This window comes from Musca autumnalis, unplaced genomic scaffold (genome assembly GCF_047663935.1).
Source record: "Musca autumnalis isolate F117 unplaced genomic scaffold, ASM4766393v1 scaffold_3, whole genome shotgun sequence".
In the NCBI taxonomy this organism is placed as follows: Eukaryota; Metazoa; Arthropoda; class Insecta; order Diptera; family Muscidae; genus Musca; species Musca autumnalis.
In genome coordinates this window covers 26,828,789-26,856,243 of record NW_027411866.1, presented here as the reverse complement: position 1 = coordinate 26,856,243, position 27,455 = coordinate 26,828,789, and the positions used below count along the sequence as shown (strand labels likewise).

At 35.2% G+C, this 27,455-nt stretch overlaps 2 protein-coding genes across 2 annotated transcripts; one reads left to right on the top strand and one right to left on the bottom strand.

The window, feature by feature from the left end:
- Window positions 1-4,605: 4,605 nt before the first annotated feature.
- Window positions 4,606-13,394, bottom strand: LOC141396807 (microfibril-associated glycoprotein 4-like). Its single transcript, XM_073972462.1, has 6 exons — window positions 13,236-13,394; window positions 13,063-13,178; window positions 12,980-13,000; window positions 11,607-11,702; window positions 6,841-7,272; window positions 4,606-6,770 (listed from the first exon to the last, which is right to left on the bottom strand). Exons 1-6 carry the CDS (start codon window positions 13,335-13,337, stop codon window positions 6,647-6,649), a joined length of 891 nt encoding a protein of 296 aa, XP_073828563.1. The 5' UTR covers window positions 13,338-13,394; the 3' UTR covers window positions 4,606-6,646.
- A 6,545-nt stretch (window positions 13,395-19,939) lies between these two features.
- LOC141399612 (uncharacterized) lies at window positions 19,940-23,092 on the top strand. The gene is made up of 3 exons (XM_073978702.1): window positions 19,940-20,086; window positions 20,550-20,679; window positions 22,936-23,092. The coding sequence occupies exons 1-3, from the start codon at window positions 19,990-19,992 to the stop codon at window positions 23,021-23,023; spliced, it is 315 nt and encodes a 104-aa protein (XP_073834803.1). The 5' UTR covers window positions 19,940-19,989; the 3' UTR covers window positions 23,024-23,092.
- Window positions 23,093-27,455: the final 4,363 nt, after the last annotated feature.

Sequence of the window (27,455 nt, the reverse complement as noted above, 5' to 3'; positions counted from 1 at the left end):
ATATTCTATGGAATTGACAAATAAAAGGACTCATGTTTTATAAAAATGTTAGGTGGAAGAGTCGGTTTAAAGGCCTCGGTAAATGCATAAGAGGCATGGCATTCTTGCTTCAGTCATTTCGGGCAAAATAATAAAGACTGATGACCCAATTTTAAACTATGTATCCCTTTTGCCTTTAATCTGTACAACTTAAGCAAGAAAGCCAGCCGCCGATGGCTTGAATTTAGAACTTCTATTTCCTCGAAGCTTCTATTAGAGCTCATTTGAACAATGTTCTTTAAAAATAATATAATTTAAGGCATAACCAAACAGTCGTAATTCTTTTGTACCGAGGCCTGGCTTTCTTGCAATGCTTAATTTTTGATAAAAAAGAAAAAGGCAACCTATACACATTGTTCGAAATTGACTCGGCCTTCTTTATTCTTTTATCAGAAATAAAGCGGACAATGAAAGGCAGCCGTGTATGTTTCTAGGCCTTAAAGGGTGTGTCCAGGTGGTGGATTTTACATAACAAAGTGATGCACATTATGTTGCCTGACTGACAGTATCCTGGACTCCGCGAATGATTCACATTTGTTATCTGGACGCAACTTGAAGCACTTCGGAGAGCATTGTTTTGTGGCCTTTGCAAGATTCTCCAGACCGGGGCGGCATAGTTGAAGACAGGGCAAGTAATCGCCTTATATGTACTTACTTAGCTGGCCCATTACAGAACATTTGTTCCATAGACCGAACTAAGAAAAGATTTCCAATTCTCTCTGTTTCGTGCTTCGCTTTTTGGAATAGCGCGCCTTGTCATCTCATCATTCACTTGTTTGCGCCATCTATTCTTTGGCCTGGCAATTCTGCGTGCACCGCCTTGTGGCTCGAATTTATACGCCTTTTTAGCGGGTTCATCATCGCTCATTCTTATTATATGGCCTAGCCAACGCAATCGCTGCATCTCGATACGTTTAACTATATTGATGTCCTTGTATACCAGATACAGCTCGTGGTTCATACGACGTCGATATTCACCGTCAACGCAGATCGGTCCGTAGATCTTTCGAAGAATTTTTCTCTCAAACACGCCAAGCACTGCCTTATCTGCTTGCGCAAGTATCCAGGCTTAGGAACCATACATAAGCACGGGTACTATCAGTGTTTTGTAAAGCGTTATTTTTGTTTGACGAGTTGTGGCTTTGTTTTTAAAGTGCTTACTTAAGCTAAAGTAGCATCTGTTGGCCAATACAATGCTTCTGTTTATTTCACAACTGATGTCGTTTGTTGTGTTTAAGGCGGTGCCGAGGTATACGAAGTCTTTTACTACCTCAAAATTATAGGAACCAACTTCAACAGTTGGTCCGATCTCAATGGACGCATTACGCGTCGACACCATCAACTTGGTCTTCTCACCGTTTACCGCCAGACCCACTTTAGCAGATTCTCCTTCGACCTTCATAAAGGTATCGGTTACTTCTTTTACTGATCGTCCCATGATGTCTACATATATCATCAGCATAAGCAAGTAACATGTGGCTATTGGTGTAGATTGTGCCACTTCTTTTGAGGCTTGCCTCTCGTATAACCTTTTCTAGCAGGATGTTGAAAAGGTCACGCGAAAGGCTGTCTCCTTGCCTGAAACCTATTTTGGTACAAAACTCCTCGGAGAGGTTGTTTCCTATTTTAACTGAAGATCTTGTGTCAGTTAGAGTCATTTTACAAAGCCGAATAAGCTTTGCGGGGATACCAAATTCAGACATTGCTTGGAATACCTTTGAACGTAGCGGGCTGTATAATCGACAAAAAGTTGGTAGGTGTCGATCTGCATCTCTTGGGTCTTCTCCAGGGTTTGGCGCAGGGTAAATATCTGGTCAATGGTGGACTTGCCAGGTCTAAAGCCGCATTGTTATAGTCCAATAATTTCGTTGACCATGGGCTTTAGTCGTTCGCACAATATCCCTGACACTATCTTGTATGCGATAGGGAGAAGACTTATGCCCCTGTAGTTGGAGCATAAAGTCTTATCTCCTTTCTTATGGACGGGACACAGGATGTTCAGGTTCCAATCGTCGGGTACGCGTTCTTCCTGCCAGATGGAGCTAACTAGCTGATGCATACACCTTATCAGCGTGTCGCCTCCGGTTTTAAACAGCTCGGATGGTAGGCCATCAGCTTCTGCTGCCTTATTATTCTTCAGCCGGTTTATTGCTGTCTTTACCTCATCTTGGCCGGGTGGTATACATTCCATCTTCTTGGATTGGATCTGTGGTATCTTCGTCGACTCCGCTACTATTGGATACCAACAGTTTGGAAAAATGCTCTTTCCATATCCTTAGCACACTATCTGTATCAGTTACCAGATTACCTTGCTGGTCTCTACAGGAGGATGTGCCAGTTCCAAAGCCATCAGTTTGATGTTTCACTCTTTGGTAGAATTTTCGGACTTAATTCTGTCTCCTGTACATCTCGATTTGTTCACACTCCCGCTTTTCCATCTCTCTCTTTTTCCTGCGGAAAAGACGTGTCTGCTCTCTCCTTTTCTCCCGATACCTCTCTCGTGCGCTACGGGTTGCTACTGATTGTAAAGTAGCCCTATATGCCGAATTTTTCTCTTCGGTAGCAGCACGACACTCCTGGTCATACCATGGATTCCTTGGTGAAGGTCCAAGTACTGATTATGCGGCTGTTTGAATGGAGTGGGCAATGTTTTGCCATTGTCCTGATATGTTATCGGGATGAGGAGTGCTTTGATTAAGCAGTTGGGGAGTGGAATATGCTGTGGCTATCTGTTGTGATTGCAGCTGCATACGACACCACTGAAATATCTGCTGGTGGAGGTGGGAGACTAGAATGTATTGGGGTACTCCCATTTTAATATTGCCGAACTTGAATTTTTGACAACGGAATTCGACAAAGGCTTGCCTACTATTTAGGTAATTAGCAAAAGAACGTTTTCACCATTAGGAAGATTGGGATTCATGATGTCGGAAAGCAGCATGGAATAATCGACCGTGTTGAATGTCATGAACAGATTAAGAGCTGCCAAAATCGACAGTTCGGGTGGTCGTTGCTGATTTAGGTCATTTATAATCTTTGATGTTACCTCTTGCAAAGCCTTGATAGTTCTATGAGCTTCTCTGAATCCATGTTGATGTTGCAAGATGGAAATGGTGTTTTAGGCATGGAAGGAAGTAAGAGGGATTCTTTTGCAACAGTAGAAAGAAGGGAGATCGGGCGGTACGATTCTCTATTGGTTGCGAATTTGTCTGGCTTAGAATGGGAATTTTACGAGCCACCTTCCACATATTCAGAACTACCAATTGCGAAATTCTAGATGCTAGAACTGATTGTACAGTGATCGAGATGTTGTAGACATTTGGAACACCTGCATACGATAACAAGGTCCTGTATTTCCGTGTTCTATCGCACAATTCGTTCGTCCGATGGTTCGTTGGCGCGTATTTGGTCGAGCTGTTGTGTCAAGAGTGAAGTCCTGGGGCTGGATTCTCGTTCTATGAAAATTTGAAATGAAAAATATTTCCTTTATAATTTTTTTCATTTGACAGTTTTTTCCTTAATAAAAGTTTTCATTTCACATTTTCATAGAAACAGAATTGAGCCCTTGGATGGATCTTTTTATTCGCATGAGTGGAATTCTGCTTCATTTTTGGCATAATAAAAGAATAAAGAAGGCCGAGCAAATTTCGAACTGAGTTGCAGTTTTCTTTTTTATTCTTTTATCAGAAGCAAGCAAGGTAATCAGTCGAGGTAGCCTATATACCCAGGCCTTTAAGTTGCAATTTTTTTCTTTATTCTTTTATTTTTGAAGCAAGACAAGAACACCAAGCAGCGAGGTTTCCTATGTATCCAGGCCTTAAATATCGGGAGAGATCGATCATCTGACTGTAAATTTAGGGGTGTTTCCTCGTTGATGAAAGCGAAGTCGGATTCGTCTATCTACCTAACAATAAAAACACCGTGTGGATCTTTCATCAACTGAGAGAGTCATATTTCATGATGAGCATTGAAATCGCCAAGGAAAATTGGGTTATGCCCTTTCAGCAAATTGATTATGCTAGGGAGATAACTTGCCCAAATGCTGTTGACGGGCGGATATACATATTGACGATACGATTTCAAGGAACGTATCGAAATGGGAAGGAACAGGTGGTGGCATCAGACGATATCTGATGACTCGCTGTTTAATAAGTGATGTTATGATCCCCTTCCCTTTTATGGAGATCATTGAAAATATAAGAACATACCTTAAAATTTGTAACAGATAATTATATATAATTGTATTGGTCGCTTATATTCGGAGATCAAATATGCAAATAAAGAAGAAGATAATCCCATAAAGACGAGAGGGAATAATTTCCGATTTGAACCCAGGTCGTACCCGAGCGAAGATCCAATTGTCACAGGGACGATCTACTATGTAGATGTCCCCTTATTATAACTTGATTATTTATTGACACTAGTTCCTAAAATTGTGAGACTGATATCACTTAATTAATTTTGATACTTATGACAAGTGTGAGAAAAAAATAACTGCCACTATTTTCAAGTAGTTCCCCACTCTATATTTAATTACACTTAAAAGTCAATGACTTTTGTTGGCTATCTAAATAACAGTACATTGTTTATAATTTGAAACAAAATAAACGGAAATAAATTTTAGTTTTCAAATAAATGATTCACCATATCAAACAATTGGGCAATTCCGGCACACATTGTTATGCAGCACAAAAAAACCGGTTAAAGCCGTAAGTAAACTATGTCAATATGTCTCGTCCCATAAAGATACAAGAATCATTTGTGTTTGGGATTTCTGTTTTGTATCTTCTTGGAAACAAGCTGCCAAACGTATTTTCTTCTGACCAAGACGTAAAATTCCATGCATTTTAATAAATTGACCTGGTGCCCATGAAATATATCTTACCTTTAAGCCAATTTACCGTAAGTACATACATATGTTTACTGGTGATTAAAGTGAATTCTGTAAATAATAATCAACACCTTGCAATTTACTACAGACAAATAAAGAAAACATTTTTATATAATTCCTTGAAAATGTTTACATAACCTAAAATTTATGACAATGCAGTATTGGATAAATGTAAATATATAAGTAAGAAATGAATATAAACATAGATCACTTAAACGGCTTTTAGAGTATACACTTAATCCGAAAACACATCCAACGTTTCAGTTAAGTTTGCCGTCTTTTCTTAAGCTGAAAACACATCCAACGTTTGAGAAAAGTTTTGAGTCATTTCTGGTAGAAGGATAGAGAAAAATTGAAACTTGGCAGCACTCTGTCTTTTATTCTTCTACCAGAAATGACACAAACCATTACTCAAACGTTTGATGTGTTTTCAGCTTAAGTCGCTGTCCACACTAGTGTAAATTTATTGACAAAGTTTCATGAAATTATGCGTCCCTAGATCGAGTGCCACAGTAGAGTAATATCATGAAATTGCTGCAGTGGGGAACTCGATCTAAAGCTGAAAACACATCCAACGTTTGAGTAAAGTTTTGTGTCATTTATGGTAGGTGAATAAAAAAATTGAAACTTGCCACACTCCGTCTTTTATTCTTTTACCAGAATTGACACAAAACATAACTTAAACGTTGGATGTGTTTTCAGCTTAGGAATGTTTAATTTCATGAAATGTTTTCATTAAAATCGCTGTAGTGTGGACCAGGAATAATGAAATGACTATAAAATTGACAACTTAAATCCACTGGATTTCCTAAATCCACTATAGCTCTGTTCCTTTACGTGCAAGAATCTTCAAGTTTTACCACTTTTTACTCGAAAAGCGTTTCTTTACTTCGGACACCATACCATTCATATGGGAGCAGTTTACAAATTCTACTACTTGTGCCGCTTTTACCATTTTCAAAAGTAAAGGAACAGACCATATGTCATGGTACAATAAAGTAGAGGTAGGCCAGGTATGAAAATCACTGAGAAATGCCACCCTGCAGCCATGGCTTAAAACGTCAAATGGCATGGTACAATAATAATGGTAGATGTACCTGCATAGCTATCGCGTATTACAAAAACATATGGAACTTAGAGCTTCACTTTTTATATATTAAAAGTGTCATATAGTGTAAAAACATTTCTTTAGCTAGGCTCCAGAATATTCTTGTTGGAAAAGTGTTCCAAAAATAGCAAAAGTTCTTCCCAAACAATGACAAAATGTAATTCACTTATTTTCTACTTTACAAGTTTGGCTAATCTGACATCGTGATTGCTGGCATCCGATTTGCAGATAAATGTCAGCAGAATTTTTAAAAAAATTGTAATTTTTACATTCCCGTACTTTTGGAACAAATTTAAATTAATATCAGTATTTGATGAATTGTTCATTCGTAAGTTTTGCTAAAAAATCAACAATTCTATTTTGCCACGCGAAAACACATTATTTGTAATTGTTTTCAATTTTAGGATATAGTGTTACAGCAGAAGTTTTTTGTTGGAACAATTCAGCGATACATCTACCTTTATGATTGCATAACGTCAAAAACAGTACAAAATGTCAACCCTGCTTTTGACAGATTAGGCCATAAAAAGAAAAACTTGTAATCAGCTGTTAGCTGTGGCCTACCTTTACTTTATTCTACCATGCACTATGCTCTAAATGTCCGGTTATTAATTCTTTTCACGTATCAACATTTCCGCCTTTTTAAATGAATAATAATGACCCTTTAATTTGAACCAGCTAATGCCCGTTGCATTTGCATTCTCTTTTTGTTTATAAGGTCCAGTTAGATGGCTGAAAGAAAGAAAAATAATTACAAATTATATGAAAAGTATCAACCATGGAAAAAATATACACCACCCACCTGTAATAGCAATTGTCAAACCACCAAGCACCTTTCCAAAGCATGGCACAATTTGTACTACTACTATTATCGTTCTCATTATCGAATGTGCTGAACTTTTTATCTCTATGATATGCCATAGAATCTTCAGCATTTCCACTATAATTACCCAAAAGCTTGATTTTATATTTTTCCGTTTCATCAGCAATTTGAAAGCCATCATAAAGAGCAATGAACTCATTCCCTTCCCAATCTTCTAATACGATTTTAAGTTCAGTTTTTGGCACGGATGTTGTTAATTCATGTAGTTTTTGCAGACCGATGAAAAATTCTCCTTGAGGTGGATTACCGAATCCCGCTTTATAATCCGTCCAATTACGGTAAAAATCTACTGAACCATCTATGCGTCTCAGGATCGTTGTCCAGTTGTTGGTGTTTATGGAAAGAGTTGGACTATAACAGAAATATAATTAATGAGATTATTTTATAGCCGAAAAAAGGTCTACACATCGTTTTAACAACGAAACCTTCTCCTTATTTACAGAATTAAGGCCAGGGTACACAAGCTGCCTCGCCTGGTTGCCTTGCTTTCCCGCTTCATTTCTGACATAATAAAAATAAAAGAATAAAGAAGAAAAGGTCAACCTAGTTCTAGAAACTGGCTCGGCCTTTTTTATTGTTTTATTTTTTATTATGTCAAAATTGTCAAGGCAAGGAAGCCAGGCAACGAGGCTGCTTATGCACTCAAGGCCTGCGTACATAAGCTGCTCTGCCTGATTGCTTTGCTTTCCTGCTTCATTTTTGACATAATAAAAATAAAAGAATAAAGAAGGCCGAGGAAATTTCGAACTGTGTTGCCCTTTTCTTTTTTATTCTTTTATCAGAAGTAAGCAAGGTAAGCAGGCGAGGCAGCTTATGTACGCAGGCCTTCAGCCCCTAAAGTTAGAAACACAATGACTTTTGTTGCTTCCTTCACGCTCAATTTCATGTAAATGAACAAAGGCCAGGTACTACATAATATAAATGCGATCTTGGATTTCTTTATTCTTTTACAGAAATTTTCTCATTGTGTTCTCTCCTTTAAAGCCCTAAACACATCCAACGTTTGAGTAAAGTTGGCCGTCATTTCTGATAAAAGAATCAAGAAAAATTCGAACTATGTTGCCCTTGTCATTTTATTCTTTTATCTGAATTGACGTCTAGCTTTACTCAAATGTTGGATGTGTTTAGGGCTTAAAGGCCTCGGCACATACGGTCCGTTATGAGTCGCGTCAAGCGTTAAAAATAACAACCACATGAAGTTTTCATGTGGTTGTTATAACGCGACACCCACTAGAGTAGTTTAATGAAAAAAAATATTAAAATATACATATGTACATACTAAGGCCAAAACTCAACGAATTTTTCATGCTTGTTTCACTTCATTTCTGGTAAAAGAAAAAAAACGGCCGAGACACATTCGAATTAAGTTGCGCTTTGTCTTTTATTATTTTAGAAGAAATGACGCGTACACAGCAAGCGACGAGTGGATTTAAGTAGTAAGCACATCCAACGTTTCAGTAAAATTGGGCGTCATTTCTGATGAAAGAATAAGGAAAAAAATCTATGTCATTTCTGATAAAAGAATAAAAGAACAAGGCAACATAGACCGAATTTTTCTTTTATAAGAAACGATGCCCAACTTCACTGAAACGTTGGATGTGTTTTCGACTTGAGTCTTCCACTGGAAGAAGCAGGTATTGGGGTGTGTTCTGACCAAAAATAGAACTACAGAAAGTACCAACAGAACTAAAAAAACATAAAGTTAAAAAAAAAAAACAAGTAAAAAGTCGTTAAGTTCGGCCGGGCCGAATTTTTTATGCCCTCCACCATAAAATAGTCTTTATTAAAATGGAATAATTAGGGTCCTTTCACAATTGTAGGTGGAACAACTTTTCGACAATGGATAGACTCCTACTGCCTCCCACTATTGCTTAAATGTCAAATTGCAGATAGTTCGGTTACAAATTGTGGCTAAAATTCTCAAAATATCGAAAATCGGGTGGTACCGTTGTATGGGGGCTATACCACAACATGGACCTATGTTGACGACGTTTCGTTGGAGATGTTTTATGACCACTGAGAACTTCAAATGTCAAATTACAGCTAGTTCGGTTAAAAATTGTAGCTAAAATTCTCAAAATACCGAAAATCGGGAGGTACCGATATATGGGGGCTATACCAAAACATGGACCTATGTTGACGATGTTTCGTTGGAGATATTTTATGACCACTGAGAACCTCAAATGGCAAATTACAGCTAGTTCGGTTAAAAATTGTGGCTAAAATTCTCAAAATACCGAAAGTCGGGAAGTACGGATATATGGGGGCTATACCAAAACATGGACCTATGTTGTCGATGTTTTGTAGAGATGTTTCATGATCACTGAGAACCTCAAATGGCAAATTACAGCTAGTTCGGTCAAAAATTGTGGCTAAAATTCTCAAAATACCGAAAGTCGGGAGGTACGGATATATGGGGGCTATACCAAAACATGGACCTATGTTGACGATGTTTGGTGGAGATATTTCATGATCACTGAGAACCTCAAATGGCAAATTACAGCTAGTTCGGTTACAAATTGTGGCTAAAATTCTCAAAATACCGAAAATCGGGAGGTACCGTTATATGGGGGCTATACCAAAACATGGACCTATGTTGACGATGTTTCGTTGGAGATATTTTATGACCACTGAGAACCTCAAATGGCAAATTACAGCTAGTTCGGTTAAAAATTGTGGCTAAAATTCTCAAAATACCGCAAATCGGGAGGTACCGTTATATGGGGGCTATACCAAAACATGGACCTATGTTGACGATGTTTTGTTGGAGATGTTTTATGACCACTGAGAACCTCAAATGGCAAATTACAGCTAGTTCGGTTAAAAATTGTGGCTAAAATTCTCAAAATACCGAAAATCGGGAGGTACCGTTATATGGGGGCTATACCAAAACATTGACCTATGTTGACGATGTTTCGTTGGAGATGTTTTATGACCACTGAGAACCTCAAATGGCAAATTACAGCTAGTTCGGTTAAAAATTGTGGCAAAAATTCTCAATATACCGAAAGTCGGGAGGTACGGACCATGACCACTGAGAACCTCAAATGGCAAAATACAGCTAGTTCGGTTAAAAATGTTAGCTAAAATTCTCAAAATACCGAAAATCGGGAGGTACCGTTATATGGGGACTATACCAAAACATGGACCTATGCCCATATCTTTTGGGATATAAGTTTGTTGATCACTAGGAACCCTAAGTGCCAAATTATAGCTAATTCGGTCTGCAAATGTGGCGAAGAACGTCAAAATACCTCAAATCCGGAGGTTCCGTTATACTCGTATGGGGGCAATACCAAAGAGTGGACCGATATAGCCCATCTTCGATCTTGACCTGCCTATGGAAAAAAGACCCTCGGGTGCAAAATTTCAGCATTCCATCTCAATTATTGCGAACGCTAGAGTGATTACAACAGACGGACGGACAGACGGACATGGCTAGATCGTCTTAGAATTTTATCCTGATCAAGAGTATATATACTTTATAGGACAGCAAATGATTAGTTCGATGTGTTACAAACGGAATGACAAACTTAATATACCCTCCATACTATGGTGGAGGGTATAAAAACATGGATTTTTAGGAATATTTTCTGAGCAACTATTTTAAACCTACCCATTAGTCGATGGTCAGACTAGCACGATTTCAACATGGCGACGTCAAGTTTATAGGCGAGGGGTATGAAGTAGTGAAACCCATGTACACGGTTTTCTGTGTTTGTTATGTTGCCTCTTCTTGTTTTTCGTTGCAAGATTTTTTTCTTCCATTTTCTTTCATTTTTATTTTCTCAAGCAAACGTTAACAACAAAACAAACATAAAAAGATTTAATAAAAACATTTAATTAATGAAATAGTGAAAATTTAACTATTAATATTAATTTAATTATTAATGTTAATTATTTTATGTTGTTTTTTTTTTTTTTTTGGTTTATTTATGTCTGTTTTGTTTTTATTGGTATGAGAAACACAACAAACGCGAATGGTAAAATAAAGAGGACACGCAAAAATCTTAAATTTCACGTTAACGTGTGTGGACACTAACGAAACTTGAAAAGAAACTTTACCGAAATTGGTTTCAAGAAACATTGCTAGTCTGACCATCGACTTATTGACTTCCGTGTTGAAATTGTAATTGGTGAAATTCATCTGTTGGACTAGTGTTTTAATTTCTTTATCATGTTCTTGTTGTCTGGAAATAAAGATAAATTCATATAAAACCGATAGGAATTGAATTTGTGAAGAATAAAGACCTGCGTACATAAACTGCCTGATTGCCTTGCTTTCCTGCTTCATTTTTGACATAATAAAAATAAAAGAATAAAGAAGGCCGAGGAAATTTCGAACTGGGTTGCCCTTTTCTTTTTTATTCTTTTATCAGAAGTAAGCAAGGTAAGCAGACAAGGCAGCTTATGTACGCAGGCCTTTAAAGGCCTAGATACCTGCCTAGCCTGCTTGCCTTGCTTTCCTGCTTCATTTCTGACATAATAAAAATAAAAGAATAAAGAAGGCAGTTTTCATTAAACCGAAAACACATCCAATGCGTCAGTTAAGTTGGGCGTCATTTCTGATAAAAGAATAAAAGACCAAGGGCAACATAGACCGAATTTTTCTTTTATAAGAAATGACGCCCAACTTCACTGAAACGTTGGATGTGTTTTCGACTGTGCAACTATTTAAAACCTACCCATTATTGACTTCCGTGTTGAAATTGTAATTGGTGAAATTCATCCGTTGGACATGTTCCACTAGTGTTTTAATTTCCTTCTCCTGTTCTTGTTGTCTGGAAATAAAGATAAATTCAGATAAAACCGATAGGAATTGAATTTGTGAAGAATAAAGGCCTGGATACATAAGCAGGCTCGCCTGCTTGCCTTGCTTTCCTGCTTCATTTCTCGCATAATAAAAATAAAAGAATAAAGAAGGCCGAGCCAATTTTCGAAATTTGATCGGCCTTCTTTATTCTTTTATTTTTGTTATGTCAGAAATGAAGCAGAAAAGCAAGGCAAGCAGGTGAGGCAGCTTATGTACCCAGACCTGGGTACATAAGCTAGTTCGAAATTGGCTCGACCTTCTTTATTTTTTTATTTTTGTTGTCAGAAAGTCCCGGTCCACACTAAAGTGAATTTCATTAAAAAAATTCATGAAATTAGGTGTTCTTAGGTTGAATTCCCCACTACAGGAATTTCACGATTTTACTCTTCTATGGAATTCGATCTAATTACATGTCTAAATTTCAATGAAATTACTATAGTGTGGCCCGGGACAAATGAAGCAGGAAAACAAGACAACCAGGCGAGGCAGCTTATGTACCCAGGCTCAAATGGTAGAAACACAATGGCGTTTGTTTCTCGCTTCATGCTCAATTTCAAGTAAATGAATAAAGACCAGATATTATTATATATTATATAATTATATATTATATAATCATGACTTTCTCATTGTGTTCTCACCTTAAAGGCTTAGATACATAAGAAGCCTTGCCTGCCTTGCTTGCTTCTGATAAAAGAATAAAGAAAAAATCGAGTTATCAGTGATCGAATATTGATAGGTTGCAATCTCTAAAATAAACATAAAGGTGAGAGCACAATGAGAAATTCATGCTTATCCAATCCTCAATTTGTATAAAAGAATAAAGAAATGCATAATCGCATTTGATTTAGGTAGTACCTTGCCTGGCATGAAGCAAGCAACAAAGTTCATTGCATTTTAACCTTAAAGGTAGAAATACAATAAAGAAATCCAAGTTCGTATATACTTAGGTAGTACCTGGCCTTTGTTCATTTACATGAAATGGAGCGTGAATCAAGCAACAAAAGTCATTGTGTTTCTACTTTAAAACCATTATTGTAGGTTTCCTTTCCATGTGTTCCCTAAAACACCCATATACTATGTTTACATTTACGAAATCCACTCGATTTCATCTGTCAATTCCTTTGTGTATACGTCAAATGAAAACTCATCTGAAATCGATCGGATTTCATTTGACGTTTGAGCAATGGAATTGACAGTTGAAATCGAGTGGATTTCGTAAATGTAAACATAGTAATATTTACATACCTTTTACTAATATCTTCGATTCTGAAAAAAAATCATAAATTAATTAACATAAATCCATGTTTTCTATTTCAAATTATACCAACTTTTTATTTAGATCCGCATAATTATTGTTGAGCTTATCAGTTGCCACCAACAGGGTATTCACTTTGATGAATAAATTTTTCCACAGAAATAAATCATTCTCATTTTCATATGGATTCTAAAAATAGATGAATAGATAGGAATAACATTTCAACGAAATTCATTTCAAACCCACATAATATTCTTCGGTGGTATTGGTTTTCATTGCATCGCCTGTATTTTCAGCATAAATGATTATCAGTTGTAATATGAAAACAAATACAAAATAATATTTCATTTTGTTCCGAATATCTGTTACCTAGGAGGTTAAAAAGCTAACTAACGAGACGTATTAATAATAGTGCTTGAAATCCCAGATTTGTTGTCTGAAAATTGCATTGGATGCTTATCAAAAGAATGAAAAAATCCCAGTTTATTTTTCTGTGAATTCTTGGAAAAATACCCTACCTAATGGCCCCGGCACAAACGGTACGTTGTGAGTCGCGTGGCGCGTTAAAAACAACAGCACATTAAAAATGTGTAAGTGATGCCAAGTTTGTTCTCAAATTTTTCATGTGGTTGTTGTAACACGACACTCAACGGACCGCGTGTGCCGGGGCCTTAAAGCGCTCGGCACATACAGTCCGTTTAGTGACACGTTGAGACACGCGTTGTCCCAAAACAGTTAAATTATGTTTAACTTTAATGCGTCAGCCATATTGTTGTTTTTCAAAAAACTTGGCTTCACTTACACTTTTTTCATGTGGTTGTTGTAACGCAACGCACAACGCACCGTATGTGCCGCGGCCATAAGGGATATATAAGAAAAGTGTGACCATTTTTGAACTACGTCTTTCAAATCCTTTAAAAAAGTTACCTAAATAATCTTTGTAAAACCTTAAAGGTAGAAACACAATCAGCCTGTTGCTTGCTTTGCTCCAGTAAAAGAATAAATGAAAAAAAAAAACCTAATTCAAATTCGTCTTGGTCGTTCTTAATACTTTTACCCGAAATGAAGCCACGCAAGCAAGGAAAATCCATTAGATTTCTACCTTAATAAGGTACATTTCCAAAAAAAAAAAAAATATGACCATTTTCAAGAGAGTGAAGGCCTCAATACAGAAGAAGCCCCGCTGTTTGGCTTAAGTCATTGGCTAGCGTATTCGTACATGAATAAAAGGGAAATGGTAACAAACCCAGCAAAACATTAGAAATTGTGCAATGTGGAGTCAATGCATGATTCGATGCAGTCCAAACAAAGTTTTAAGTGCAGTACACATTTTCAGTTTTGAATGACGATTTTTTGAAATTATCGATAACTGTCCAACCGTCCAGCAACCACAAAATATTTTGTGGTTGCATGATGAATGACAGAAATGAACTGCCACACTAGCAAGCAACCGCAAAGCTGTCATTCAAAACTGACAATGTGTACCCAGCTTTACATTTTTCGATATTCGATACATTTTATAAGCCGTTGTTGAAAGATCCAGAGGTGGAAAAAAATCGATCGAAATTTAAAAATTCAATATCGATAGATAATTTTTTCTATCGATATTATCGGATTAAAAATCCTTAACCTAAAATTTATTGAAATAAATATAAATTATGCTGCTTTTCTGTTTTGTAGTTATGAGAAAGTAAAGTTCTAAACACACCCAACGTTTGAGTAAAGTTTTGTGTCATTTCTGGCAGAAGAATAAAGACAAATTGAAACTTGGCAGCACTTTGTCTTTTATTCATCTACCAGAAATGACACAAAACTTTACTCAAACGTTGGATGTGTTTAAGGTTAGAACACAATGAGAAATTCATGCTTCTCCAAGCCTTATTTTATGTAAAAGAATAAATAAATACATATCGCATTTTAATTAGGTAGTACCTCCCCTTTATGCTTTTACATGAAATTGGGCGTGAAGTAAGCGCCATATTTCATTGTGTTTGCACAATGAAATACGCCGCTTTATCACGCTCAGTTTCATGTAAGAGACTAAAGGCAAAGTACTACATAATTCAAATTAATTAGGTCGCATTTGAATTAGGTAGTACTTGACCTTTAATCTTCTACATGAAACTGATGAAATTTCATTGTGTTTCTACCTTTACAGCATGGCAGAACTACCAGGTAGTGGTATCACACCAGCTGATCGAATATGAAAAGACAAATCCCTTTATAAAAAAATATTTTTGTTGTAATTTCCCAACAACATAAAGAAAGTTTTGACATAACATATTCAAAATTGAACAATGTCACTACCTGGGTAATTGTGTCATTTTTACAGCTTTAGTCCGTTTTTTTTTTTAAGTAAAATGTATTTTTTATATTTTTGTTTCTGTTTTTTATTTATTGTCGACCTTTGATTTGTTAAATTTCTTCTTGTGAGTTTTGTTCGGCTGTAGGTCTTTTAATAAAACAACGAAAACATTTGTTTTATTTTGATTATTTATTTCCAATATTTCGGCCGTCTTTGACGGTCATCATCAGGGATCTTTTTTAGAAAAAACAAACATAAAACATTGATTATACAAATGTTTAAACAAAAATACACAACAATAATATACTTTGGTATTGTTAAGCAAATATCAGGTGTCAATCCTCCATCACTCTCGCTGTTCAACTGAAGCTTTTCTCAATTTTTGATGTTTTTGTATTACATTTCGATAGATTTGTGCACAGTGTTCGGTATCTGTTTTGTAATTCATCCTTTTTTGTGTGGGGACATTATATAAAATTTTTAATTATTAAATAAAATCTCCTTTATACACATTTCTGTGATTCTTTCAATGACATATCGAACATATGCATGGCAGAACTACCAGGTAGTGGTATCACACCAGCTGATCGAATATGAAAAGTCAAATCCCTTTATAAAAAAATTATTTTTGTTGTAATTTCCCCAACAACATAAAGAAAGTTTTGACATAACATATTCAAATTTTTACGATGCCACTACCTGGTAGTTCTGCCATGAACATATCGACACCTCCAAATAATAGTATGCTAAGTCTAAAAAGTGAGTTTTGCAGGAGAAGCTCTCAAAGTTTGGAAATTTTTTTGAATTTCAGTACTATGCTAAGTCAATATTTGTTTATAACTTTTGTTCGGATTGACCGATCATTACCAAAATTAGACAGAGTTTAAGTTAAAGGATGTTCGACACCTCCAAATAATAGTTTGCTAATTCTGAAAAGCGAGTTTTGCAGGACAAGCTCTAAAAGTTTGGAAATTTCTTTGACCTTCAGTACTATGCTAAGTAAATATTTGTTTATAACTTCTGTTCGGATTGTCCGATCATTACCAAAATTTGACAGAATTTAAGTTAAAGGACGTTAAATATAAAAATGTAAAGAACTTGAAAACATGCTAAGTCGACTTAGCATACTATTGTTTGGAGGCGTCGATATGTAATGTTGGGAATATCGATAGTTGGCCGGCTTTAGAGAGATCCCTACAAGCAAGCCAGGTTTTACGGCCTGGGTACATAAGCTGCCTCGCCTGGTTGCCTTGCTTTCCTGCTTCATTTCTGACATAATAAAAATAAAAGAATAAAGAAGGCCGAGCAAATTTCGAACTGTGTTACCCTTTGCTTTTTTATTCTTTTATCAGAAGCAAGCAAGGTAAGCAGGCGAGGCAGCTTATGTATGCAGGCCTTTACCTTTCTTTTATACATGACATGACAGCTGAGTTCATGAATTGATTGTCAAAAACCCAAAACTTGCCTGTGTGACATAGCGTACCGACAACTGCAAAAACAATTATGAATGAAAATCATCGTTTTCTTTTTATTGGTTCATGTTTATTTTGTTCATGTTCTTCTGTTTTCAATACATTTTAATTATTATCTCACACATTTTTCCAAAAAATGTCAAAATTTGTTAAAATGATGGACAGCTGGGAGACAAACGACAAATGTATGTATGTGTTAGTAAATCATAGTTGTATTTGGAGACAAATTGTCTGGTGTAAACGCCTAAAGGCCTGCGTACATAAGCTGCCTTGCCTGCTTACCTTGCTTACTTCTAATAAAAGAATAAAAAAGAAAAAGGCAACCCAGTTCGAAATTTGATCGGCCTTCTTTATTCTTTTATTTTTATTATGTCAAAAATTAAGCAGGAAAGCAAAGTAATCAGGCAGAGCAGCTTATGTACGCAGGCCATTAAAGCAGCGACATAAAGGCTCTAAAGCTGTAAACACATCCAACGTTTGAGTAAAGTTTTGTGTCATTTCTGGTAAATCGATAAAAGACATAGCCAAGTTTAATTTTTTCTTTATTCTTCTACCAGAAAGGACATAAAACTTTACTCAAACGTAAGGAATAATTACATTTAAGCCCAAAGGCCTGCGTACATAAGCTGCTCTGCCTGATTGCCTTGTTTTCCTGCTTCATTTTTGACATAATAAAAATAAAAGAATATAGAAGGCCGAGGAAATTTCGAACTTGGTTGCCCTTTCTTTTTTATTCTTTTATAACCCTGCGTTTACAAATGACAGGACAGTTGACTTCATGTATTGGTTGTCAAAATCCCACAACTTGCCTGTGTGACGTAGGCATCCCGACAACTGCAAAAACAGTTGTAAAATTTTGAATGAAAATCATCGACATCTTTTTGTTTTCCGTTCACATATTTTGTTTTTGTTCATGTTCTTTTGTTTTCAACACATCTCAATTATTATCTCACTTATTTTTACAAAAATGCCAAAAATTTGTCTTCCTTACTGTCTGTGAAAAAATGATGGACAGCTGGGAGACAAACGACAAATGTATGCATGTGTTTGTAAATCAGAGTTGTATTGGAAGACAAACTGTCTGGTGTAAACGCCTAGTTAGAAGTAAGCAGGCTAGGCAGCTTATGTACGCAGGCCTTAAAGGCCTCGACATATAAGAAGCATAGCATTCTTGGTACATAAGCTGCTTCGCCTGGTTGCCTTGCTTTACTGCTTCATTTCTGACATAATATAAAATAAAAGAATAAAGAAGGCCGAGAAAATTTCGAACTGGATTTCCCTTTTCCTTTTTATTCTTTTATCAGAAGCAAGTAAGACAAGCAGGCAAGGCAGCTTATGTACCTAGGCCTTAAGTCGTATCTGGTAAATGACCAAAGAACAAGTTCGACCTAATTCAAATGTGATTCTGAAATCCTTTTATTAGGTCGAACTTGGTCTTTAGTCTTTTATCAGATATGACTTAAGCAGGAATACCGTGTCGAGGCCTTAAAATATATCCAAAGTTTCAGTAAAGTTGAGCGTCATTTTTGATAAAATAAGAAAAATTCAATTTATGTTGCCCTTGCTCTTTTATTATTTTATAAGAAATGGCGCCCAACGATACTGAAACGTTGGATGTGTTTTCGGCTTTAATATTTTTAAGTATTATTTTTAAAGTACGTTTTCCTAAAGACAATCCCCCCCCCCCCCCCCCCAAAATCAACATAAAAACCTTCCACGATTGTAGACATTTTTTCAACTGTACCTAATGCTCCTTAATTAATTAAAGCCCAATAAAATAATTGTCAAAAGTAGTTATTTTTATCATTTGCCACTGAAATAATTAATTAGTTTAATTAGTTAGGTAGTCAGCCATGTATGTAAATATATTTGTTTTGATAAGACTCTGTGCAATTGAGAACAAATTAGAAATAAAATTATTGGAATCATTTACGCCACTCAAATGCAAGCTAGTTGTTTGTATACATTTTTATAGATTTTAATGATAAATTAGCAATTCAAATTCAATCGTTCATTCATGGTGTTCTATTGTCAAGATTTAATCTATGTAAAATACATATAAAAAATTAGTCATTCTATATGTATATTTTAGTCATTCATCAAAACGAAGCATACAATGCGTTTAAGATGAAAAACTTGCTGTACAAGATGTATTACGGCATTCTAATAGAGATTAGAAGGCATGTAAGATATTAAAAGAATGAAAAAGAATGACGGCTGTAGATACACTTGTTTTTAATTTTCACTTTCAAAACATAAACTCTGTTCCTTTACGTGCAATAATCTTCAAGTTTTACCACTTTTTACTCGAAAAACGTTCCCTTTAGGTAGAAATACAATGGATTTTTCTTGGTTGTGTGGCTTCATTTCTGGTAAAAGAATAAGGAACAAAGCAAGCAACGATCTGACTGAGTTTTACCCTTTACTTCGAGAAGCATACAATTGATAAGAGGACCGTTCGCAACTTTTCTTGCATTTCTTTATTCTTTTACATAAATTGGGGCTTAGATAATTTGCATGCCTTGGTATGGAAGCCGCACATAATTTCGGGTAAAAATATAAAGGACAAAGCGCAATGAAATTGACAGTTGACACCCACTGGATTTCGTTTGAAATATTTAATATAACATATTCGTAATTCGCCGTTGACACAACCTAAAGGCCTCAACACATAAGAAGCATAGCTTTCTTGCTTAAGTCATAACTGGTAAATGACTAAAGATCAAGTTCGACCTAATTCAAATGTGATTCTGAAATCATTTTATTAGATCGAACTTGGTCTTTAGTCTTTTATTAGATATGACTTAAGCAAGGATGCCATGCTTCTTATGTGTCGAGGCCTTAATAAATGTGTACCGTGTGTTCGGCTTAATTTATTTAATTGTAATAATATTAATTTTTCTAAACAATTGAAGACTCCAGAAAATGTTTTCCCTGTTACTGATAAGATTTGAATTCTTTACGTAACACTTCCAAATACAATTTATTTGTTATTACGCTGAGCACTGCTAGTTCTAGGTCAGTTGGTTAATTTTTAGAGATAAGTACAAAGATTTCTAAACAAAGCCGTCCCCTCCTCTTCAAATGCAATGGTGTAGTATTGAAATGTTTCAAAAAATTATGACTTTTTTTACTATGAGTCTTTCTTGCTATAATTCTGTGAAATCCACAGTTGTTATATAACTATAAACTGTTTCAAATCAATTCATCAGTTGTCTACAAAATGTGTCACAAGCAATACTGTGCTTTTGTTCTTTTGGTTTTGTTGGCATTGGCTTCCAGCCAGGGCTTTCGTAGTTTTGGAAATGTAAAACATCCTAGTAAGTGAAAGGCTATAAAATCTTAAAAAGTACACAAAAACGATACACAACAGAGCTTTTATGCCGGGATAACCTTGTTTAATAGGATTTATTTGATATATGTATGAGGCGCCCAGCGCCAAAACGGCCTAACCCACATATTCAAAAAAATCAAAGTGACTATATAGATCTAACCGGTACCTTTTGCAATAATTGCATTGTTTTATCAAGTAGTATAACCTAGTGTTTAACAATGCAGAATGGATTTTTTTTAGTATGTATTTTAAAAAGACCTGGTTAGATCTTTATGGTCAGTATGATTTTTTTGAACATGTGGTTTAGGCCGTTTTGGCGATGAGCGCCTCATATACGCAGTGGAATTGAAATTTAAAATCCAGTGGATTTATTTATTTAATTAAGTTATATGTAAACGCACTATACACCCCCTTTAATGTGATTGTTTTTCTTTCTTCTTCTTTTTAAGCCCTCGATAACCACTGTTACTGGGATCAACATAAACTCACGATTAAAGTAAATGAAACTTTGCATCCAACAATTCGTTACGAATGCTTCAAAGTATTTTGCCGCGAGGATTATATTATAGATGTTACTTAGTAAGTACTTCCATTTTACATTTCCAGACGTTTTTCCTAGACTTCGGTACATAAGAGGAATGGCATTCTTGCTTAAGTCCTTTCTGTTAAAAGAATAAATGACGGCCGAGCCAAATTCGAACTGTATTGTCCTTTATCGCTTACTAAGCGTTTACACCATACAGTTTGCCTTCAAATACAACTCTGATTTACTAACACATACATACATTTGTCGGCTGTCTCCCAGCTGTCCATCATTTTTTCACAGACAGAAGGGAAGACAACTTTTTGGCATTTTTGTAAAAATAAGTGAGATAACAATTGAAATGTGTTGAAAACAAAAGAATATGTACAGAAACAAAATATGTGAACGGAAAACGAAATGAAATCGATGATTTTTATTCATAATATTACAACTGTTTTTGCAGTTGTCGGGACGCCTACGTCACACAGGCAAGTTGTGGGATTTTGACAATCAATACATGAACTCAACTGTCCTGTCATTTGTAAACGAAACATTAAGGTGAGAACACAATGAGAAGTTCATGCTTATCCAAGCCTCAATTTGTGTAAAAGAATAAAGAAATGCAGGATCACATTTGAATTAGGTAGTACTTGGTCTTTATACATCTACATAAAATTGAGCGCGATGCAAGCAACAAAAGTCATTGTGTTTCTACCATTATTTTTTTACAGGAAGTGACTATACAAGTCACCCTCAAGCTTATGTACCAAGACCTTTAAAGATGGTGACACATAACTAGGCGTTTACACCAGACAATTTGTCTTCAAATACAACTCTGATTTACTAACACATACGTACATTTGTCGGCTGTCTCCCAGCTGTCTATCATTTTTTCACAGACAGAAGGGTTAACAAATTTTTGACATTTTTTGTAAAAATGTGTGTGATAATAATAGAAATGTGTTGAAAACAAATGAACATTAACAAAAACAAAATAAAGTTGAACCTCGATTATCCGTGAATCGATTATCCGGGAACATCCATTATCCGTGATAGAAAAGATATGTTGGACTTTTATCCATTTCTTCTATTTTTCGTTATAAACTTCATTACCTGGGAGTAAAAACACATTTCCTCCTCCGGTCCCGACCTTCACGGATAATCGAGGTCCGACTGTATGTGAACGGAAAACAAAAAGAAACCGAAGATTTTCATTCAGGATTTTACAACTGTTTTTGGGATTTTGACAATCAATACATGAAGTCAACTGTCTTGTCATGCGTAACCCTGCGTTTACAAAAGACAGGACAGTTGACTTCATGTATTGATTGTCAAAAACCCAAAACTTGCCTCTGTGACGTAGGCGTCCAGACAACTGGAAAAACAGTTGTAAAATTATGAATGAAAATCATAGATTTATTTTTGCTTTCCATTCACATATTTTGTTTTTGTACCTATTCTTTTGTTTTCAACACATTTAAATTATCATCTCACTTCTTTTTTCACAAAATGTCAAAAATTTGTTAACCCTACTGTCTATTAAAAAATGATGGACAGCTGGGAGACAAACGACAAATGTATGTATGTGTTAGTAAATCAGGTGTAAACGCCTAGTAAACGCAGGGTTAATTTCTCGCTTTATGGCTGAAGGCCTTGACACATAAGAAGCATGGCATTCTTGCTTAAAGGCCTGGGTACATGAGCTGCCTCGCCTGGTTGCCTTGCTTTCCTGCTTCATTTCTGACATAACAAAAATAAAAGAATAAAGAAGACCGAGCAAATTTTGAACTGGTTGCCCTATTCTTTTTATTCTTTTATCAGAAGCATGCAAGATCTATTTAACAGGTCACGTAAGTAGCACAACAACAACTTTATTTTGGCCGAAAATTCTTCAATATGTCAAAATGTTTGTTTACGTTTTCATACAATTTATTCACAATAACAAAATATTTGACACATTGAAACCAATCAGCTGGCCGTTTTACGCCACCTTATAATTTCATCGTGGAAGCAAGCAAGGCAGCTTATGTATCTAGCTCTTAAGTCATATCTGGTAAATGACTAAAGACCAAGTTCGACCTAATTCAAATGTGATTCTGAAATCTTTTTATTAGGTCGAACTTGGTCTTTAGTCATTTACCAGATATGACTTAAGCAAAAATGGCATGCTTCTTATGTGTCGAGGCCTTAAGTCATTTCTTGTAAAACAATAAAGTACCACCGAGCCAATTTCGAACTAGGTTGACCTTTTATTCTTTTACTAGAAATGACAACAACAAATAATATATTCCTTTTCATTTCTATTTTTCCAGCTGCCCTAGAGGTATGCCCACATGTGGTGTAGTGGATCCTAATCAACCTTTCCCACGTTGTTGTACTAACTGTGATTATACATTTTAAGAAAGAGAGAACAAATAAAATTTTTAGAAATTCTAAAATTTGTTTTATTTCTGTTTTTTATCGATGATCAGTAGAAATCGGATTTTGTATATTTGCCTATTTTTTAAAAAATATTTATGCAAAAAATATGCAAAAAGTTTTTGGCCGAAAATCGTCCTTAAAGTCGTAAAATTGTCAATTAAAGTTGAAACATCGTTAAAAATCTTCAAAGTGTTCCAATATAAGATAGTTGGCCATTTAACGTCGATTTTTTAGCAGATTATTATGTTATTGAGACCCCTTAAGCTCTAAACACATCCAATGCTTGAATAAAGTTTTGTGTCATTTATGGTAGAAGAATAAAGAAAAATTTAAACTTGGCAGCACTTTGTCTTTTATTCATATACCAGAAATTACACAAAACTTTACTCAAACGTTGGATGTGTTTAGGGCTTTACGACAGTAAACTATGCAAAAATATAAAATTTGATTAGCAAACACTTTAGTAAAATTTAATATTCTCTTTTTCTTAATTTGTAGCATTAAGGCCAGAACAGAATCAATCGTCGCATGCTTCCCAAATGTCAAATTATAAAGGAATTCTGACATTCCTTTATAATTTGACATTTGGGAAGCAAGCGATGATTGATTCTGTTCTGGCCTTTAGGCTGGTTGTAACTCAAAGGGAACAAATCGATGTCGGATTTTTAGGCGGGGTATGCAGCCTATACTGTTTAGTTTTGTTGGATTTTACGATTACCAATGTTTGAGCACAATTGGAATATGTTAACAAGCCCCCAGTAGCCTCGATGTTATGAAAGTCTCGATTTTTTGGCTATTTGGCGACCCATATCTGTGGGACGGTTAAAGCTATTTGCCCGTATTATGCATTAAATTAAAGTCCATTCTGTTCATTTTATGTTCAAACACAAAATACGTAATTCGAGATAATAAAGATAATGCACACTGCGACAAAAATATAAAACTCGATGTCAGCAAATCTCTGCGACAATTCAGCAAATTGTCTCTAAGTCCCGGTCCACACTAGCGTGAATTTCATTAAAAAATTTCGTGAAATTAGGTGTTCATAAATCGAACTCCCCACTACGGCAATTTTATGATTTTACTCTACTATGGACGTCGATCTAGAGACGCATAATTTCATATCAAAACTAAAGTGAAATTACTGTAGTGTGGTCCGGTACTTAACACATCATATTTTAATATTCCAGCACTGTTTTTGTAATTTATAACGGTATTTAACAAAACAAAACAGAAGAAGTTGATATTTACGTATGATCTCTTAAAAACTTTAAAAACATTAGTAAGGTTTGGTTTACATTTACGAAATCCACTCGATTTCAACTGTCAAATCCATAGGTTAAACGCCAAATGAAATCCAATGGATTTCAGATGAGTTTTCATTTGCCGTATACACAAAGGAATTGACAGATGAAATCGAGTGGATTTCGTAAATGTAAACCATGGTACAAATACACAGGTAGCCGCATCGACAATTGTTGGTAACATAAGGTGTCCAAATTTGACATCAGTTCAATGCAGTTGACACATTATGTTATCATCAGCTGGCATTATAATGCTACCTGTATTATTGTACCATGATGTAAACATAGTATAAGGTTGTGACTTCTTACAAGGCAAGTTAAGGCCTGCGTACATAAGCTGCTCTGCCTGATTGCCTTGCTTTCCTGCTTAATTTTTGACATAATAAAAATAAAAGAATAAAGAAGGCCGAGGAAATTTCGAACTGGGTTGCCCTTTTCTTTTTTATTCTTTTATCAGAAGTAAGCAAGGTAGGCAGGCAAGGCAGCTTATGTACGCAGGCCTTAACTCAAAATTGAAAGGATAAAATTATTTTTTTTTCGAAATGGAAGTTTTAGTTCAACGTCTTCTAATAGCTCATTTATAGCTCATTTAGACTAGCCATAAATCCTCGACTGGATTTATTAAATCCAGTACAAATCTCAGTGCATTTATAGCTCATTTAGACTAGCCATAAATCCTCGACTGGATTTAATAAATCCAGTACAAATCTCATTGCATTTAGATATACATTTTGGAGGATTTAAATGGCAGTCAGCTGATTTTTGTTCATAGCACAATTACCAAGGTAGATGCATCAGCCCATCTGAACGAATGTGAAACGTCAAAAGAATTTTTTGTAAATTGAATTCGTCTCAAAAAACATACGTCAAATTACAAATGTATTGTTTAATACTGAAAATGTTAGCACATTATGCTACTACTGCTAACTAAAGAGCAAATAAAGAATTATTTTATCGCAGTTTGCCCATCTAAAATAAATAAACGAATTATTTTATCGTTTAGACATCGTAAATATTAGTCTTGGTTGATTAAAATCAACTTTGTACATCAAAACAAATTAAATTTGTCCGCCTTGTTTACAAATTTTTACATTTTAAATTATTTTTAGTGTAGCAATTCACCGATGCATCTACCTTGTTTCTTGTGCCAGCTTGCAACCTTTTGTATTTTCTAGCAACATGTTGCAAAAAACAGAGTTGTATAAGAGGATTAATGCCAGATTTAAAACAAATCCACTCAATAGGAGGATTTATTTTTGTATGGGAAATCTGGTAGATTTTGGCTGGATTTAGCAAATAAAACCTGATAATGCGCTAAATCCGGCTAATGGTGTCATATCTAAATGGCATATTAGATATACATTTTGGAGGATTTAAATGGCAGTCAGCTGATTTTTGTTCATAGCACAATTACCAAGGTAGATGCATCAGCCCATCTGATCGAAATTGAAACGTCAAAAGATTTTTTTGTAAATTGAATTCGTCTCAAAAAACATACGTCAAATTACAAATTTATTGTGTAATACTGAAAATGTTAGCGCATTATGCTACTAATGCTAACTAAAGAGCAAATAAAGAATTATTTTATCGCAGTTTGCCCATCTAAAATAAATAAACGAATTATTGTATCGTTTACACGTCGTAAATATTAGTCTTGGTTGATTAAAATCAACTTTGTACATCAAAACCAATTTAATGTTTCCGCCTTGTTTACAAATTTTTACATTTTAAATTATTTTTAGTGTAGCAATTCACCGATGCATCTACCTTGTTTCTTGTGTCAGCTTGCAACCTTTTGTATTTTCTAGCAACATGTTGCAAAAAACAGAGTTGTATACGAGGATTTATGCCAGATTTAAAACAAATCCACTCAATACGAGTATTTATTTTTGTATGGGAAATCTGGTAGATTTTAGCTGGATTTAGCAAATAAAACCTGATAATGTGCTAAATCCGGCTAATGAAGTCATATCTAATTGACCTATTAGACTAGCCATAAATCCTCGACTGGATTTAATAAATCCAGTACAAATCTCATTGCATTTAGATATACATTTTGGAGGATTTCAATGGCAGTCAGCTGATTTTTGTTCATAGCACAATTACCAAGGTAGATGCATCAGCCCATCTGAACGAATGTGAAACGTTAAAAGAATTTTTTGTAAATTGAATTCGTGTCAAAAAACATACGTCAAATTAGAAATGTATTGTTTAATACTGTAAATGTTAGCACATTATGCTACTAAAGCTAACTAAAGAGCAAATAAAGAATTATTTTATCGCAATTTGCCCATCTAAAATAAATAAACGAATTATTTTATCGTCTAGACATCATAAATATTAGTCTTGGTTGATTAAAATCAACTTTGTACATCAAAACAAATTCAATTTTTCCGCCTTGTTTACAAATTTTTACATTTTAAATTATTTTTAGTGTAGCAATTCACCGATGCATCTACCTTGTTTCTTGTGTCAGTTTGCAACTTTTTGTATTTTCTAGCAACATGTTGCAAAAAACAGAGTTGTATACGAGGATTTATGACAGATTTAGATTTTGGCCGGATTTAGCAAATAAAACCTGATAATGCGCTAAATCCGACTTTAATTACTAAGCACACAGCTTGTATCTAGTTAGCACGCAGCTATTCTTTAACCGATCTGTTCAGTTCAACGCTTAAAACACAACTAACTTGTCATTACCAGTTCCCCTGTATTTATACCCCAAAGTCTCCTTGGTCTAGAATTATCCAGAAAGTCTGGCAACACCTCGAATCTGTGCAACGAACACACAGACGCACATTCGCACTAAGCGAACAACCATACTCACATACATACATGGGGGGAATACAGGCGGACGACAAGCACAGTAATGACGTAATTACAACAACAACAAAATGCCAGAAAGAAGTAGCAACTAACGATAATTACATGATTATGGCAAAACAAAATAAAAGCACATAATGAAAGGTAAAGTAACATCTAGAATAATGAAGAGAGTTCTACATGGTAGTTGTTGTTGCTTAAATAAAGTAACTGCGTAATAAAAACTTTACGTTACAATTCAAATTTTTAAATTAACGGAAATTAAACTAAACTAACTTAAACCT

Bases quoted from the DNA above. Each gene is read 5' to 3' on its own strand.
- LOC141399612 (XM_073978702.1), top strand. From the start codon at position 19,990: ATGTGTCACAAGCAATACTGTGCTTTTGTTCTTTTGGTTTTGTTGGCA. The intron at 20,087-20,549 runs GTAAGTGAAAGG...CTTCTTTTTAAG, and splicing joins TGGAAATGTAAAACATCCTA to CCCTCGATAACCACTGTTAC. The intron at 20,680-22,935 runs GTAAGTACTTCC...CTATTTTTCCAG, and splicing joins TATATTATAGATGTTACTTA to CTGCCCTAGAGGTATGCCCA.
- LOC141396807 (XM_073972462.1), bottom strand. From the start codon at position 13,337: ATGAAATATTATTTTGTATTTGTTTTCATATTACAACTGATAATCATT. The intron at 13,001-13,062 runs GTTGGTATAATT...ATTTTTTTTCAG, and splicing joins TATGCGGATCTAAATAAAAA to AATCGAAGATATTAGTAAAA. The intron at 6,771-6,840 runs GTGGGTGGTGTA...TCTTTCTTTCAG, and splicing joins TTTGACAATTGCTATTACAG to CCATCTAACTGGACCTTATA.